Below are 16843 nucleotides of genomic sequence, written 5' to 3' on the forward strand. Positions count from 1 at the left end.
CCTTTGTATATGCCTGTACCGCTGATTGGCAGAAATACTAAGTAGGTACGTACACTAGGTACGCTGCCGGACCGGTTCTCAAGGCAGCTTGAGCCCCGGGGCTCGATTCTCCACTCACAGCACCTATAGGTAGGTAGCTCTGGTAAGACACCTGGTGGCCTGGGTAGGGCAGGTAGGTAATGAGTGAACGAGCAGTATGCATTTGTAGTGCACTCATGGAAAATCTGTAGGTAATACGGACGAATCACAAGGAAGGCGAGTTTTGAAGGTACCTACCTACCTAGGGAACAAAAAAGAACAAAAAAAAAAAAAAAAAGCCCCACATCGGCATCGGAGGTGGACGTCAGCTAAGCAACCAAGTAGAGAATGCTTGTTGCGATAGCGGCACTTCCAATGTGGGCACCATTGATGAATCAGGCATTGCACATATGCCCACATGGTATATTATTACTTTTCGACCTTTGACATTGGTTCCATGGGCTCTATACACTCGAATGCTACAGGGGCTAGGATCGTCGAGTGCATCTCCCCAAGGTGAACGAACGAACGGGCAGCCTCGTGTCTTCATTGTCCATCTGAAGTGTCGCAATCTCGATTCGTCCCATTCAACGCAATGGCCAATGAACAAGCCTCCAATGGCGAGGTCCTGCCGACCGACGGCAGGAGAATCCTCATCTTATATGGCTCCGAGACAGGCAATAGTCACGATTTTGCTATAGACCTGGAGACTATGGCCGAGCGCCTGCGCTTCAGGGCAGATGTGTTTGCCATCGACACAATCACTCTGGTAGGTGATCTTCTCCACTGTTTGCTGTGTCGCAGACTCACTTCACGTGTGGGATGCCTCAACAATGAGTGTGAAGCTGCACAACATGCGAGACATTTCCAGCATTTCAATAACGTCTTCTGACCACCTATTATATACATTACGATGACCCTACTCACCCTATATAAGAGAAAATAGTTAACTGACAAACTTTCCAGAAAACTCTCACTCAGTACCCGCTCGTTATTTTAGTCATCTCTACGACTGGTCAAGGTGAGATGCCAAAGAACTCGCGGCTCTTATGGAAAAGACTCCTCTCCAAAAGATTACCGCCAACAGTCTTTAAAAACGTTAATTTCACAACGTTTGGCCTGGGAGATAGCTCATATAGACAGTTTGTCTCTCCCAAATAATGCTTCCGAAAGGATTTAAGACGTTGACACTCATTTCTCAGATATAATTGGGCTGCCAGAAAATTCCATAAACGGCTGCTTCAGCTAGGAGCCTCTGAATTTTATCCTCGTGGTGAGGCAGATGAACGACATGAAGATGGGTATGTAAACTGTGCCATATGTGCAACCCTTGTCCCTTCCTGGCACATACCCTTTAGGATCAATGGTCGTGCTCTTCGTTTTCAAGTGGCAGATTATGCAAGAGTCAGACCAGGTCCTCCTATTGGAGCATACTTTGTCCGTCGTATTGTTATTGTTTCTGTTTTCGAGCGACGCTTCTTCTTCTTCTTCTTTTTTCTTTCTTTCTTTTTTCCATACCCTGGAATCAGCTTCCTTCCAAGGGAGACGGTGATGATTGATCTTTGCTGACTCTCCTCGTCGTGACCCGTCCAATCCATGGCCAGACCAACACTCCATGCTAACTTGACTTTAGAATAGATGGCGCCTTTCTACCGTGGTTAATCAGCCTGCGCTCCCACCTGTTATCTGAGTGGCCTCTTCCCGAAGGCGTTTTGCCAATCCCACAAGATGTTCCTTTGCCACCAAAAGTCATTCTCGAACGAGATTCTGTGGCTGCTAAAGACAAAGTCTTTCATAGAGACCACCTTGAAAACGTTGATAGTAACGGACTTGATTGCCAGACATTACGTTTTGGCCAGCTTAGTGTGGCTGGCCAAATGACCGAAGAGAAGGACACTTTCGTCGAAAACGGCGCCAAGAAGGACCAAGCAGAGGAGCCTTATACTGGTGACAAAGCGATGCTCAATGATCTACTTCCAATTCCCGAGTCCTGGACAGCAACTGTCGAATGTAACGATCGACTTACCCCAGACGGCCATTGGCAGGATGTACGGCAACTCAAGTTGGATGTACTGCCCCGAGCAGAGACCGAGGACAGATTCTTGAACAATGCTGGCGACAGTGTCGTTCTCTACCCAAGGAACTTCCCCGAGGACGTTCAGGCCTTGATAGACCTGATGAATTGGAACGATGTGGCCGACGAGCCGTTCAGACATTACTTGCGAGGCGATGGCGCCACTGCAGAGGAATATACACCCCCTAATTGTTATTCCGCCAAGAACAGTTCGTTACGTCAACTATTGACAAACAATTATGACATAACTGCCATACCAAAACGATCCTTCTTCGACTCTGTAAGGTTCTTTGCATCAGACCCCATGCAGAAGGAGAGACTTGAAGAATTTTCGGATCCCAAGTACATCGACGAGTTTTACGATTACACTACACGCCCTCGAAGATCCATCTTGGAGATCTTGCAGGACTTTTTGTCCATCAAAATCTCATATCAGCACATACCTTCCATGTTTCCTCTCATTCGAGGGCGCGAGTATAGCATTGCGAGTGCTGGTAAGCTTTCCCAGCCCGGTGGCGAAGCATCCCCGGAGTACCACGTCGAGCTTCTCATTGCACTGGTCAAGTACAAGACGGTTCTGCGAAAGACACGAAGGGGACTGTGTTCACGTTACGTTGAGTCCTTGCAGCCCGGAAGTCGTATCAACATTACACTGAACCGACGGGGCGGACCCTTTGTCTCCAACAAACAAATCATCGAGAGGCCTCTTCTCTGTATCGCCACGGGTACAGGAGTAGCCCCCATCCGCGCTGTATTTTGGGAACGGGAGCAGGAGCGGGAATCTTCTCATGGCCCCAACCACTTGTTCTATGGCTCGCGCAATGAGAAGGCCGACTTCTTTTTCAAAGATGAATGGCCAAAGCTAGACGTCGAGGTCCACACGGCGTTCTCGCGAGATCAAAAACAAAAAATCTATGTCCAAGATGTCATACGGACCCAGTGGGAACTCGTCTGCAGCTTGATCAAAGCCCAGGCTACCATCGCAGTATGTGGAAGTTCGGGTGCGATGCCCGAGGCCGTCAAGAATGCCATTGCCGAAGTCATGGTTCGGGGTGGTGTCGTCGACCCAAATGTTGACGCGTGGGACTATCTTGTGCGCAACAACATGGTCTGGGAGGAGGTATGGTAAATCAAAGGAATGATGAGACGAGACAACAACATAGACATAGGAGTTCGGACGGAGTGATATATTTCTTGACGAGGCGTAACATCTCTGGCAGGGCACACATTCCATGCATTAAAATCAGCATTGACATATCATCCATTACGGCGTCTTGGGTCACTGAGAAAAACTTTGAATGAGAAACACATGTCATTGTGATTCTAAAGAGTGTACGTATCAGCATAAAATGACATTGTCTGTAATTCAAGACATGAGGTCCTCTGGGGCAAAGCAGATGAACGATTTGCTTGGTTCTAACTCGGCCCAAGAGCTGCTTCTTCTTTCTCTTGGCCTCAAATACCGAATGACTGACAGCTAGAATAGAAAGAGGAACAAGCATGGATTAGTGTCTTCGGTTACTATTTTGATAGTATTTGGTTGACCACAAGCGACACCATCGTATCGGGAGCTCGCGATTCCCGACAAATCCGGCAATGCTGCGTTTCGTATTCATCTGCCTCTTGACAATCAATGCAGAGTATAGAGGCGGCCAGACTTGTGAAGCAGAGAAACGTAGAATAAGCATTTTATGCAGCACAAGAGAATAGAGGGACAGGATATGTTTTCTTGACAGTAACAAGCTGAAAGCAACGAGCGGGGGTCTGTAAGTCCCTCGCATGTATATATCTAGGTTAGCTGGTACTATTGAGTCGCACCGCACCGCATATATTTTCCTCTCTCTCTCCTGAGCGTGCACAAACGATCTTGAATGGCGCGTTTGGCAGCACACCCACTCGCCTTTTGAATTCTCGGTCTCGGGCCCGAATATTCCCCAAACGCTCCCGGGGGAAAAAAAAAAACTGTGTTCACGGCCACGGTATTGGTCAAACTGAAAAATCCAGACAGAGTTGATCGCTGTCTCTTTCTTCGATTCTCCGCAGTCTCTCTTGTCCGAGTCCAGCCAGAATAAAAACGTCGCATCGCATGGGCTCTCTCTGTGCATAATTTGGAGCAAAGAGGGCAACTTGTCTCACACCCATATGCAGCGACATGGCTCTTCAGCTCGGCCGCATTGGCCGAGAAGGGGGGGGGTTTTTTTTTCCAAAGCCACCTCGTGGTCAATCAATTGCCTGCATGAGATACTGATCAATTATTCCTTCTTCTTGCTAGGGGTTACATTTGCGGGACACATGAAACTGATTATCGTGTGTCTATTCCGCACGATTATTATGTGATCCTATGATTCTATCCAAAGTGATGTGTATTAAGATCTTGCAATTTCTGGCCAACTTCTCAGACCGTGGTAGCTACATAAGGAGTAGGATGGGGGGAAAGGCCACATGGCTATTCAAGATACAAAACGTCCAAGACACTTTTAACTGAAAGCGGGAAAGACCTTCAGGAACAGCCGCGGGGCCCGGAGATTTTTTTTTCTTTTTCTTATTCATTTTCAACCGCGGCATTGGGATGTGAGCAGCAGCAGCAGCCCACCATGAACACCATATTGTGCCTTGCGGATGGCTGTCCCTTTTTCGGCTGCCCCCCCAAACGACACGACCACCCCTTCCTCCCACCCCACATCTCCCGCCCATATCCGAGCAGGACCAAGCGAATAGTCGCAACTTGGCTTCTTTCGCATCTGGCAACGATCTGCAACTTACAGATGCGGTCGACTGGAATTGGTGGTGGGGGAGGAAAGTTTAGACGACAGAGACGCAGACCATGGAGATCTCGTGGCCTATAGAGAGAAAGAGCTGAGGGCTCGCTCGGCTGTCAATAAATCAATTGCATGTCCCAAAGCATGGCATTTACTTCTCCATGGCTGCCCAAGCTAGCATTGGCAGATGACCGGGATTTCCGTCCATGTTGTGTGGTTCCCCATCACGGCTCGATCCGAGAGGCTTCTGTGTATCGCCCCCTTGGGCTTGCTTCCTTCTGAGTAGTGGTCTTTCCTGGTACCCTATCGGATGAAGCGGGCTTGATCCTTCTTCCTTTTAGGGAATTATTGGGTTTTGCCGCGCGTCTGGCAAAGTCACGACGAGTGCCGTTTCTAGTGATGATGGTTAAGTGATACAAGCCTGTGGCAAAACAGACACGCAATCGGGACAAGCGATTGCCATTAGCCCATATGCTTCACATTCTCTTGCTCTCTATAGATCATGGTCTCATTAGTGTTGGACGCTCTAGACATTCATGATCATAATGCTAATATGAAATTTTGGAGAATGTCAACAGTGTTTTGATTTGTACGTGGATGTAAAAATGGGTGTAAATATTTTGAAATTGGTTTACAAAAATGTATTTACTTCTTGTACTTGATATGTACAGCCACACGTGGTTTATGGTATATCTAGCTACCAACGACACGAACCCGCTGACAGCCAATTTGATGCTCCCGAACAGCAGGTTTTGAGGGGGTATTTTTACATTGTCGTGATCGTTACCGTTTACATTCGCAACCTTTCTTTGAATGCTTCATCCCGTTTACGCCGTGAGAAAAAAAGAAAAGACAAAGCCACTGAGTCGTGTTCAATGCCTTGTCTTTATCATAAAATCAAACCCCCAACAAAACCAACGCCGATCGCTATGCACATTCCGATTATTCCCGTACTCCAATTGGGCCGTGATTGGGAGCCCATACTCTCTGCAGTCGTGGTCGCTGCCGCTACCGATGACGTGCCACCCGGTTCAATCACGGTGCTCGTGGCATATGGCTGTGCAAACGTGTATGAAGACATGGCTACACCGCTGGGGCCAATAGTCAGGGTTTGGCCATCAACCACAGTCGTTATTGCCGTAGCAGCGCCAGCACCGATGAGATATGTCGTGCCTTCAATGACAACGGCACTGCCGCCAATTTCGGTGATGGTAGCTCCGCCCACAATCTCGTATGTTGTTGCGGTCAGCGCGGCAGTCGGGCCTCCGAATGTTATGCCATGTACAGTGACACCAGATGGCCCAATCACCACGGTATCACCATCTATGACTTGTGTGATGGGGCTCGTGTCTGGCCCATAAGTGATCGTTGTGCCGTGAACGACCACGACCGAATTTCCAATCGCTGTAATCATCTCGCCGCCGAGCACAGCAGATTCTGTAGCTCCTCCTGCCGCTGTCACGATCGGAATAGTTTGGCTGGCAAAGGCGATGCCGCCAGGACCGAGCGTAATGGTCTGACCCTTGACCACGGCGGTCGATGTTGTTGGACCCAGCGTGAAGACTGTGCCATCGATTGTAGCCACGGCGGCTGTAGAACCTCCATTGGCTGCTGCGCTTCCCACTGGAGTATATACAACTTGCACTCCGGCGATTGTAGTGGTCGTGGCCGTGGTCATAAAGACTCCTCCCAGAGCTGGTCTTGCCACTGTGGCGCCAGCACCGATAACCTCGCTTGGGTTGATGACAAAGGTATCGGTACCAACCACGACGGTCTCAGTCTTGCTCTGGGGACTGTCGGTAAAAGTTTGATCATTAATGATGACTTGCGTTGTCTGAATAATGACGGTTATGGCTGTACTTGTAGGGGATGGCGGTTGCTGGACAGGTGCTGGGGACGTCGGTGCAGCACCGCCGTTGCCAGCACCGCCATTGCCAGCGCCGCCATTCCCTCCTGGGGCAGCAGCACCACTGCCACCAGTAGCTCCAGCATCTATGACAGTCGTGGTTCCCTTTTCGTATTGCGGGACATCGGTGGCAGCATCATTATTGTCTGGCGTATTGTGGTCCTGAACCTGAGTTGTTCCGTCATCGCCATAATCTGGAGGTGCTCGGGATGAGTACACAACTGCCGGGTTCTTGTCTGTTGTGTAAAAAGTAATAGTCGCTTCACCTGCTCTCCCTCCAGAGTTGCTTGCAGCAACAGTTGTTGTTCCTTTGGTAGCAGTCGGGTCGACGTGAGGGACACTCGTCGCACCCACGGGATATGATAGTTGCGTGCAAGCTGAGCCTTCGCATTTGGACACAGAAAAGCGGCCAGTTGTATCTGCACAAATTATGGGTGTGCTAGTGGTGGTTGGATACGGTGGCGTATACTGTTCTGGCGGCAATGTCCACGTAATGGTGGTTGTGTAAATGGTCGACCATACAGTCACAGTATTGCTGTTGGTTGTGACATCGCAGGAATCCACCGTCTGTTCATCTGTGGGTGTAGAGAGTGTCAAAACATCATAGGAGGTGGTGATGAGCGGCGGCTCAGTCGTGATTATGGTTGGCTCTCCACTGATGGTTGCTGTCGAATTCCAGCCCAGTTCATAAACCGTGCTGTTGATTGGTAATGTAATTGAAGGGACAGTTGTGCTGCTGGCATTGATGTATGATATCGGATAAGGGTCAAGGGACGCTGCACTTGACGTGGAAGAGTCGGAGCTTGTAGCAACACTCGAGGTTTCTGACGAAGCTGTTGAGGTTTCCCTCAAAGTTTCTGACGAGGTTGCCGAGGTTTCTCTCGAAGTCTGGCTACTACTCTGAGATGTCGTGGCGGCCGTGCCTAATCCCAGTGTGAAAGTGGTTGGCCTTGCAACTGTGGTGATGGATCCCAATCCGCCGTGAAGCGCAAATCCCTGACCTGAGGAGGTCGAAACGGTGCTGGATGTTGAGACAGAGGCAACCGAGAGCCGTGCAGTCACGACCCCGTCTTCAGTTATACTGGTAGACTCGATTGATGTGGATGATGGGTTGGAGTCTGGCACAGTCGTACCACTTGATTCTATTATGCTGGCAGCGGTCTGATTATTGCTCGCAAGTCGTCGCTCGACATGACCCATGTGGGGTGCTGCAATGTGTGTTAGTTGAGTTATGCAGTAGGACCTCTATTACAAACCTGCCACAGCCTGATCCAATCCATTGCAAAGCAGAGCTGCAAGACACAGCAGTTTCCGACTGACAAGTAACATTGCGTGTGGTGCGCAGGGAGGTTCTTTCAAAAAGAAGCTTCACATGGCGCTGGCTCTCCTTTTGCCTGGATGAAGAGTCAAGTCAAGGCCCCTCAATGTGAGTGAACTGGCAATGACCAAGAAAAGGAAAATGGTGGGCGCAAGTGTTCATATGATAGACGTAACAATATCGAAAGACAATATTAATTGACGAAAAGGGCAACAGCCAATTCAGCTGTGCAGCAGAAGGCGGGCGTCCCGTCCCAAAGGCGATACTTTACCGCCGACTGATGCTCGGCACCTACGTAGAGGGAGAGGGAGGGGAGAGAGGGCGCCAGGAATACAAGAGAGGCTAAAAGGCAGCAAGCACAGTTGAGTGGTACATATGAGCGAGTGATGAATACCAAGTCTACTATGCCCTCTTCAATAATCCAAGTCATTTTCCCATACGGCATATGCGAAGCCATACTGGAGATATATGGTATCAGCCGGAGCTGGTGGGTCGGTTCATCTGGGACCCTGACTGATGACCATTGCTGACCGTGACCCCAAAATGCGAGGACTGCAGGGGAACAACAGGGGAACAGCCGAACTGGGCATGGACGAGCAACGCCCAGCCTGGGCGAATGTTCCGTTGCGCAGCCACCAGCAGATGAAGGGTTGCAAGGAACTCTTCAGCCATTGATGTGTAGCAGCATTTTCGGCTTGGCCTGCAGGTGGCTTGCTCCTCTGGCAGTAGCGTATTGCGAGATGGATAAAACATTGCCTGCATTGGAGGAGAATACGATCCAGCTCACTACGAGGTAAGCCGGTCTATAATGCCAGGTTGTCATCCAACGCTCTGGTCCCAGAAGAGAGACACGATTTGCTCGACCAGAGGGGTGATGACAGCAGATGACAGAGACTGTTCTTCACAATGAGCCTACCCAGGGCCATCTATCTCATTCTCACACTCTCTCCCTCTCTCTAGAGATGCCGAGAGCTAGGCAGGTGCTATGACTGGTTCGTCAAACTGGAAGGTCCTCCGCGTCATTAACAACGGCAAGCCTCTTTGGGCTCGCTCCGCCCAAGCTCGACCGCGCGCACCTTGTACTTCTGTCATGGGCGCCGGCCACATAAATTGCCAGAAGTCTGGACTTTGGAACAGCAGCAAAGCTGCATAGTGAAGAGGGGTATCATCTACTTATCCCGACGGCAGATATTGTGAGGTGTGCTGCATGTGTATATGGGCTCATGGGACACCGATTGTACGGGGTGGGAAGAGAGCAGCGCGGCAAGGACCAGAATCTCTCGTACGGAGCTTGGTGCCGTATCTCCACAGGTGTGCGATAACATGTACAACAGAGTAGGGAGAGTTTGAAAAGAGGCCTTGGCCGTGTGTCTCGGTCAACAACACTAATGATTCTTGCAAGCCCCTAAAGACGGTCGCTCACTGTAATACACGCGCCACATGAGAAGATAAGAACAGTCATGCAAGTCATCCTCTCGAGCGGTTTTCATCGTCTCGATCCTGCTGTGCGCTTGTGGCGTTCTTAGTCTTGTATGAGCCTGTCGCCCTACGCGCGCCCCATGGGTTGACCGGACCGCCTAGCCATGGAGTGGCGATCTTCTTTTAAGCTTATCCGCGCAATACTCCAAGCAACACGTTCAGCAAATCAATCCAACTGCTGAATAGAAGAACACTTTCCACTATGCCGGAAACCACTCAAAAAGATTGCCACACTTGTTCGGTATCCAAAATATACTCTTTTTCTTCTTCTGCAATGAAATAGTTATACGCCAATTAGAGCTTGAAACTCAATAGAACTCTACCGTGTAAGAGACGAACTTCGAGACGTGATAATTATAGGTCGATTTGACCACGTCGACTACTCGTCCCCAGCAAAATAGATATATGCACTTGTTAGTTGAGCTGTCATACGGACTATGCAACCTCACCAAGCATTGCTCAAATTCGAAAGCTTCAGAAGAGGGAGGGGAGGAAAACAAAACAAGAATAAACGTCGCGTCTTTCTTGCGTACAATTACTTTCTTCAACCGGTACCGAATTTGCATGCAGCGGATACAAGGCATTCCGGTCAAAGCAATACGAACTCTTAAATCGTCACTTCAGTCTCGGGATATCAATGGCAATGGTGTAGGTAGAGAGGTAACCCTGTGAGTTGTATGGAGGTGCTCTTCTGCAGGGGTGGGAAAGACTGAAGTGGAGGTGGGACGGGACCGACGACGCGGCACTCGATCATGTTCACTGATGATCGCTTCTTTGAGTAGCGAGAACCCAACCACTTTTTCCCCCTCCTCCATTTACCGAAGGCGAGAATGAGACGCTATTGATTTGGGGACGCGCAACACCCAATACAAAATATACCCGTATCTTGTACTGAGCGTGCATGTAGGCTCTGCTAATCAACGGGACAGGTTGCAAGTTTGTCAAACGCTCGGCTCCGCGTTATTGTCTACGGATCTTCATATGTGAAAAAGGGAGAAAGAAAGAAAAGGCCTAGATATTTCTTGAGACGCCAAAAAAAAAAGAGATAAGACGACAAGGCACTGGCCGTCTCGTGTTCAAATATATGGCGAGATCGAAGCTATTCATTCCAGCCTTCCTAATCAACTCATATCGCCTGGGAGAGTTTTCGCGTGCTTGGTCACAGTCATCAAGATCAGACAGACCAATTGCGGATCAGGACAAGTCTTGACCATTGGCATTCACACTTTGGCTTGGGTTCACCATTACCACCTGTTCGTTTGTGTGTCTGGTGGGGTCAATGCCCATTACCACCAGTCTGGATTGTAACAACAACCTATAGTACAAGGTCCATGTAGTTTGTTAGGGTCGACGGCCTCTTTTGCGCAGTTGGAGGGGGTGCGGCTTGACTTTGGCCCAAATTTCGAAAGACCTTGCCCCTTGTAGAAGGTGACGGGGGCTAGCCCGCCGGATTTCGTCGTCTCCGGAGATGTCCCTCGGAGGCTCGGACGCCATCAATCGATCCCCTCCCAAGTCAAGAAAACTCTTGATTTTGACCAGGTTGTAGCAAGGTGGGAAAAACGAAGAAGTCAAAGTTGGGCTTTGTTTTCAAGCGGTGAATGAGGGTTTGGTTGAGCCTGCACATTTGTGGCTCTCGTGCTAAAACACTTGCCTGGGCTTCGCGGCATGTACAATTGCGATCGTCAGAAATCTAGGCCTTACTTTCCGTTTGCTATAATATCAGACAGAGACGTCTGATAATGTGCACCGACACCTTCAGCGTAAAGCGGACGAGCTTCCGGGGTAGAGCACTAACTAATGTAGTGTAGATACAGAGTACTGCCCTGAAGATCCTTGCCTATCCAGTTTGGTGGCATCGCAGACAGCACACGCGCTTATTAGTTATAACGCGAACAAATCTACAATTCGCTGGGTGAAACTGTCAAATACGCATGCTGACAAGAAGAAGAAAACAACATTTGTATTTGTCAATTCCACCTATGCGCATTTTCTCTCAAGCTTCGTACAGGAGCCAATACATCTCACTCCCGCGGGAGAAGTAACCGGTAAAACGTAGAGGATAGGTACTACAGATGGCGAATGACATCAAGACGTGCTTCAGAACACGGTGCAGAGGTACAGGCCTCTCTGTACATGATTCATCAGGAATGTTTAAGGATTACGCGTGAACCTTGTGACCATCAGGCAGATGTCACAAAGAGAGATCATCAGTCTACTACCTATCTACAATTCAGTACTGTAAGCATATTACTTGACCAGTCGGTAAAAGCGGAGTTGCTCTGCCCATGTATTTATCCAAATATCCAGGTATGCTGGAAATGCCATGGACGATGTTGGATGGTTGGGTCAATCTCTCCAGGAGACAAGGGTTTGCATAGCTGGCCTGAAATGAAATTCAACGTGGACCCCGTCTCCAATCACCCGACGGCGCACCCAAAACGAAATCGGGTTGCCACTATGTTGGCTGCTTTTCTCTTCAGCATTGAAACTCAGCCTTGGATAAGAGTCGGAGGAAACGCGGTTGGGAGGCGTTCAATTGGCCCTATTTACTGCTGCTGCTGTTACTGAGCCCTGCTGAGGCGGAGGATGACATTCGTGTCCCGGTGTAGCACACGCGAGGTTTCAGCCATGTGGTCGTCGAGGCGAGGCAGATGAACTGTGGGTATCCCCTGGAAGTAATAGAGATTAGAGTGCCCAGAGCAAATAATGTTGATAGCGTCAAACTTTCTTTCCCCCCGATACCAGGTATAAAACACAGATGACAACAGATATTAAAGAAAGGATTGATGGAGTTTAGTGAGACTTGAAAAAAACCAATGACGAACAGGCTCGATTGTTTTGTGCTGAACGATTGTGTAGATACAGGAGATATCGCCCTCAAACAATGCATTCAAGCAAGTCTTCTTGGCACAGATCCTCAGGTAATTGTACGTAATACTACAAGATATGTAGAGCCCACAAGGCTTAGTTGGGCGGATGGTGTGTCTTGTAGTCTGGTGGTGTACTTAGTTCCTAGCGTAAGCGGGCTGGGCCGGATTGCCGTCGTCCGTTTCTCCTCCTTAGCATCACTAAAAAGTTCGTGTTAGCGAGATTTCAGCGGAGTCCTTTTCTTTGGCCAGCGGGCGGTAGTGTCACGCCCGCCGACTCGAGAGCCACCAGAGCCCATAAGTCACACGCGAGAAAAGACATTCGAGTACGGAATAGAATGGAGAATGAATTGTACTTTGCGTGGATCATCGCCCGGCCAAGTCCCGTAGTATGTGGGCACTCTGCCAAAACCCCCCAAGACCCGCCCCTCTCCCCCCAAGGCCAAGTCACAGCCCCTGCGCAGCTACAACTCAACCAAGTGCCTGGCCTTGCTCAGCAGACATCTGTTTTATGCGTCATGTATGGACGAGACTCAACAACAGGCACCCCCCCCCCCCCCCCCCCCCCAAAAAAAAAAAAAACGTCAAAACCACGTCAGACGAAGGGGGAGGCAAAGAAAAGGAAGGGGGACAGCGGGCGAGATCGTCTAAATTCTCCGTAAATCGCTTAGACCCAAGTTCACACATAATCTCAGCTCCCTGGGCGGGAAAGAGAGGAAAAAGAGAGGGGGCATGAAAAGCAGCCACTGAAAGCCCCGGTCTGCCTGCTCGTCTGTCCGTCTGTCGGGTCCGGTCTTGCTTGCATGGCATGGGATAACGATGTAGGGGTGTGGCAGGCACTTTTTACATTACCTGTGTACTGTGTACCTTCAACCTTGGCACTCAAAGGACTTGCCTGACCTCTACCTATACCTACCTACCCACACAAGCTAAAATCCTGGGATCTCAAGTAAGAAGAGAGAGAAGACATGAGGTCCCTCCCTGTAAGAATATGTACCTGCCACCTATTCCACCCCCCCCAGTCACCTCCCACCTGCTCCAAAAAGTTCGACTTGGAGCCCTTGTACCGCGATTCGTTCACTGCCGAGATTGTCGGTCGATAACCCATCATCTACCTTGACCTCCCTGTACCTACCCACCACCCTGCTTCATTCTTTTGACTGCCTGCCTGTCTGCTCTGTCTGCTCTGTCTGCTTTGTGTGCGTGTGTCTTGTGCCATGTTATTATTTTTCTCTTTCATGCTCAACTCTTTCTCGCCGTGATTGATTCCGCGATCGATTCGTTCCTGGACAAGTTTGGATAGAGCAGATGCTGTTCTGAAGCAGGTCGTCCGCCAAAGGGGGGGAAAGCAGATTAGGCATCCTGCACTACTATATCAAACGGCATCTTGCGGGTTGCGGCAGCGCTATCAACAACCATTCCACGCCCTAGTAATGAAGCACTTCGTAGCGTGTCGGTAGTCCTCACGCGCCTGCCCACGATAACTCCCAGGAGGTCCTCCAAGGCACGCTAGAATGGCATCGACACGCCATGCACTTTCACTTCTGGGCCGTCTCTTGCTCATAGTCGGCCTCGCCCGGGCTGATACTGATGCGTTGTGGCTGGAGCCGTCCACAAAATGGCATGTTTGATACTTTGGTCTTTTATACGCAGGTGGGACATCGAGTTAACACTTAAATTAGGTACGGTATTGATGGGAACTGGTCTGCCATGGGCCTCTATGCCGGGGTGCCTGGACAACAAGTCGACGTACTCGTCAGCACCAGTCTGTCGGAGATCTGGGTAGTTGAAAGTAATGGCTGCGGTGCAAGTAAGATCACCATGACCTACCTGGGAAGTAATGGAAAGTGGAATGACCTAACCCGACGACATAGGTGCCCTCTGTACCGCGGCTCGTGGCAATGTATTCAACATCAGCGCATCAACAGACTGGGAGTCACTTGGGGCTTGGGAACTCGGGCTGGATTACCTCCAGCAGGTGGCGAACGGCGATTACGCGACCGAAGCCGTTGCTGTCTACAACACTGTCACGCAGAACCAAACCAACTTGGACAAACAAGTCGTTGCTGCCATCAACGATACTGACTATTACACTGGCTTCTTCGGTCTAGGCATCACTCCCGGTCGCTTCAAAAATACCGTCGTACAGAGCCCTATAGCCACAATGGTTGAACGAGATGGAATTATTCCGAGTCATAGCTACGGCTACACTGCTGGCGCATATTATGGCGGCCAATATGGAACTCCCATGTCCTTGGTGCTTGGAGGCTATGATCAGAACCGCTTCATTTCACACAACACGGAGTTCAGCTTAAATTCAACCACACGTCAGCCTGAAGCTCTGATTAGAGCCATCACAGCATCAATGTCGAGCACTGATCAAGCTTCTGCCGGGTGGAATTCGACGTCGATCTCGCTCTCTGCATTTGACGAAGCTGTTGTGGCTCTTATTGACAGCTCGACGCCATATCTATGGCTTCCAACCGTAATTTGTGATCGCTTTGCAGACGCCCTCAATTTGACATGGAACGAAACATTTGGTCTTTATACTTTTGCAAGTAATGCGACCTATGAGAGCTACTTCGACACCAGCTTGGCATTTACGTTTTCCCTCTCCAGCAGCGACAACCGGGACAATTTCGGAGACCCACTGAATGTGGCTGGTGTTGTCAACATAACAATTTCCGCAAATGCTTTCGCCCAAACTCTTCGCTACCCTTTTATGAACTTATTCCAATACGGTGATGCCGCAATTCCGTACTTTCCACTCCGACGAGCGGACAATGGCACTCAAATCATCATAGGAAGGGCCTTTTTGCAAGAGTCATATATGAAGACAAATTATGAGTCGAGCACTTTTTCTCTGCACCAAGCGTTATTTCCAGACAACGCAGACACCAACAAAACAATCATCGCAGTCCAGAGTTCTGCAGACAATCCTTATCCAAGTGCAGCATCTTCATCCGGATCCCCGGAAGGCGCACTAGGCACACCTGCCATTGTGGGCATTGTTGTGGGCGCTTGCATCGTCCTATCGTTCATCGCATTGATTGTCTTCTGTGTCCGCAGGAGGCGAAAGCAGCAAAAGGGCACCATGGTGGAAGCAGACAGCTTCAAGGACACTACCTCGTCTGTTGAGTCAGAATGCCCGAGGACACCTGTGGCTCGGATTTTTTCGAGAATCACTAGGAAGATCACAGGCAGGAGGAGTAGGAGGATTCCAGCATATGAAGTGTCTGGCGATACCGCCCAGCCCTTTGAAGCTGCTGGGCAAGAGAGATATGAGCTGGCTGTTCCGCCGCCGCCCGTGGAGCTGGATGCGACTGATGCTCACTCAATCAATGGTACCACTGAATTTGGAACCGACGACACCCATGATCTAAGTCCGTATGAGATCGCACGACGCAAGATGGATAAGCAGCTCCAGGGCCCGGTACCGGAGTACACGCCTGGTCCATCACCAATAGACACGCATGGAAACAGCTACGAGAAGGGCTATCAGGATATTAGCTCTGTCCCGCATCATCGCCGGTCAGATCGCTCTCTCTTTTCCGACAACAGAAGCCTTTCCCCTGCTTCAACACCCACGCATGATGAATACTCTTATCTAACACCCTCTCCAATACCCTCACCAATGACACCTCACAACATGGACTGGCCGCCCAGTGAGATGCCAAACATCTCGTCACCGATGCCATTTGCTCCCCGAAGCACATTACCTCGATCAACATCAAACCCTGGCTCCGGCTACGCACCTTCGTCGCTAAATACCCTTGAACGGCGACGCTCTATAAGCAGATCTGCATCAACCGCTGGGTCTCCAACGTCACCCATGTCGCACTTTGCGCAACATATGCATTCTTTCCAACGGACGCCCATCGACCAGCAGAAAGTAGTGTGTTTAGGTCCGCTCCCAAGCAATATCCGACCGCCGGGCCCAACTGTACCACCTCGATCAGGCAGTTCAGTCGGGCAAGACTTTGCGCTGCCCACAATTTCTTCAGCAGCAGAATCGCGCCGCCAATCGATAGCAGAAACGTTGGGCAGCAACTTTACCGTGGAAGAAGAGGAGATCTTCAGAAACGAGATTGAGCACAACGACACGTTTGGTGGATATGGCCTAGCGGGAGCAATGATTGAGGAAGAGGAGCCAGACCCCTCACCCGACCATATGACTGGAGGCCACGGTCAGTTGGAGCTGATTCACATTCCCGAGAGACCAATCCCGGCGTCGGTTGTATCTGATGCAGGACGACTCCAAGGCAGAGTTGACTTTGTCCATGTGCCGACACCAGTAGATCCGTCGGTAACACCTACATCAGCTACGCAACGCCTCAACGGCTTCGACTTGGTCCATGTGCCTCAACCAGCGCAGAAGAGGTACAGCTGGGAAGCAAGCTCGCCCCAGTAGACTGCGGTCAA

General features: G+C 50.0%; 3 protein-coding genes across 3 annotated transcripts; 2 read left to right on the top strand and 1 right to left on the bottom strand.

The window, feature by feature from the left end:
- Positions 1-613: 613 nt before the first annotated feature.
- Positions 614-3221, top strand: PFICI_05656 (uncharacterized protein; the record flags this gene model as incomplete). The annotated part of the gene is made up of 4 exons (XM_007834237.1): positions 614-787; positions 985-1160; positions 1221-1319; positions 1652-3221. The coding sequence occupies 4 exons, from the start codon at positions 614-616 to the stop codon at positions 3219-3221; spliced, it is 2019 nt and encodes a 672-aa protein (XP_007832428.1).
- Positions 3222-5740: 2519 nt separating this feature from the next.
- PFICI_05657 (uncharacterized protein) lies at positions 5741-8086 on the bottom strand (the record flags this gene model as incomplete). The annotated part of the gene is made up of 2 exons (XM_007834238.1): positions 5741-7965; positions 8014-8086. The coding sequence occupies 2 exons, from the start codon at positions 8084-8086 to the stop codon at positions 5741-5743; spliced, it is 2298 nt and encodes a 765-aa protein (XP_007832429.1).
- A 6045-nt stretch (positions 8087-14131) lies between these two features.
- PFICI_05658 (uncharacterized protein) lies at positions 14132-16832 on the top strand (the record flags this gene model as incomplete). Its single annotated transcript, XM_007834239.1, has 2 exons — positions 14132-14231; positions 14296-16832. 2 exons carry the CDS (start codon positions 14132-14134, stop codon positions 16830-16832), a joined length of 2637 nt encoding a protein of 878 aa, XP_007832430.1.
- Between the last annotated feature and the right edge of the window lie 11 nt (positions 16833-16843).

Source organism: Pestalotiopsis fici (genome assembly GCF_000516985.1).
Source record: "Pestalotiopsis fici W106-1 unplaced genomic scaffold PFICI_Scf_3, whole genome shotgun sequence".
NCBI classification, from domain to species: Eukaryota; Fungi; Ascomycota; class Sordariomycetes; order Amphisphaeriales; family Sporocadaceae; genus Pestalotiopsis; species Pestalotiopsis fici.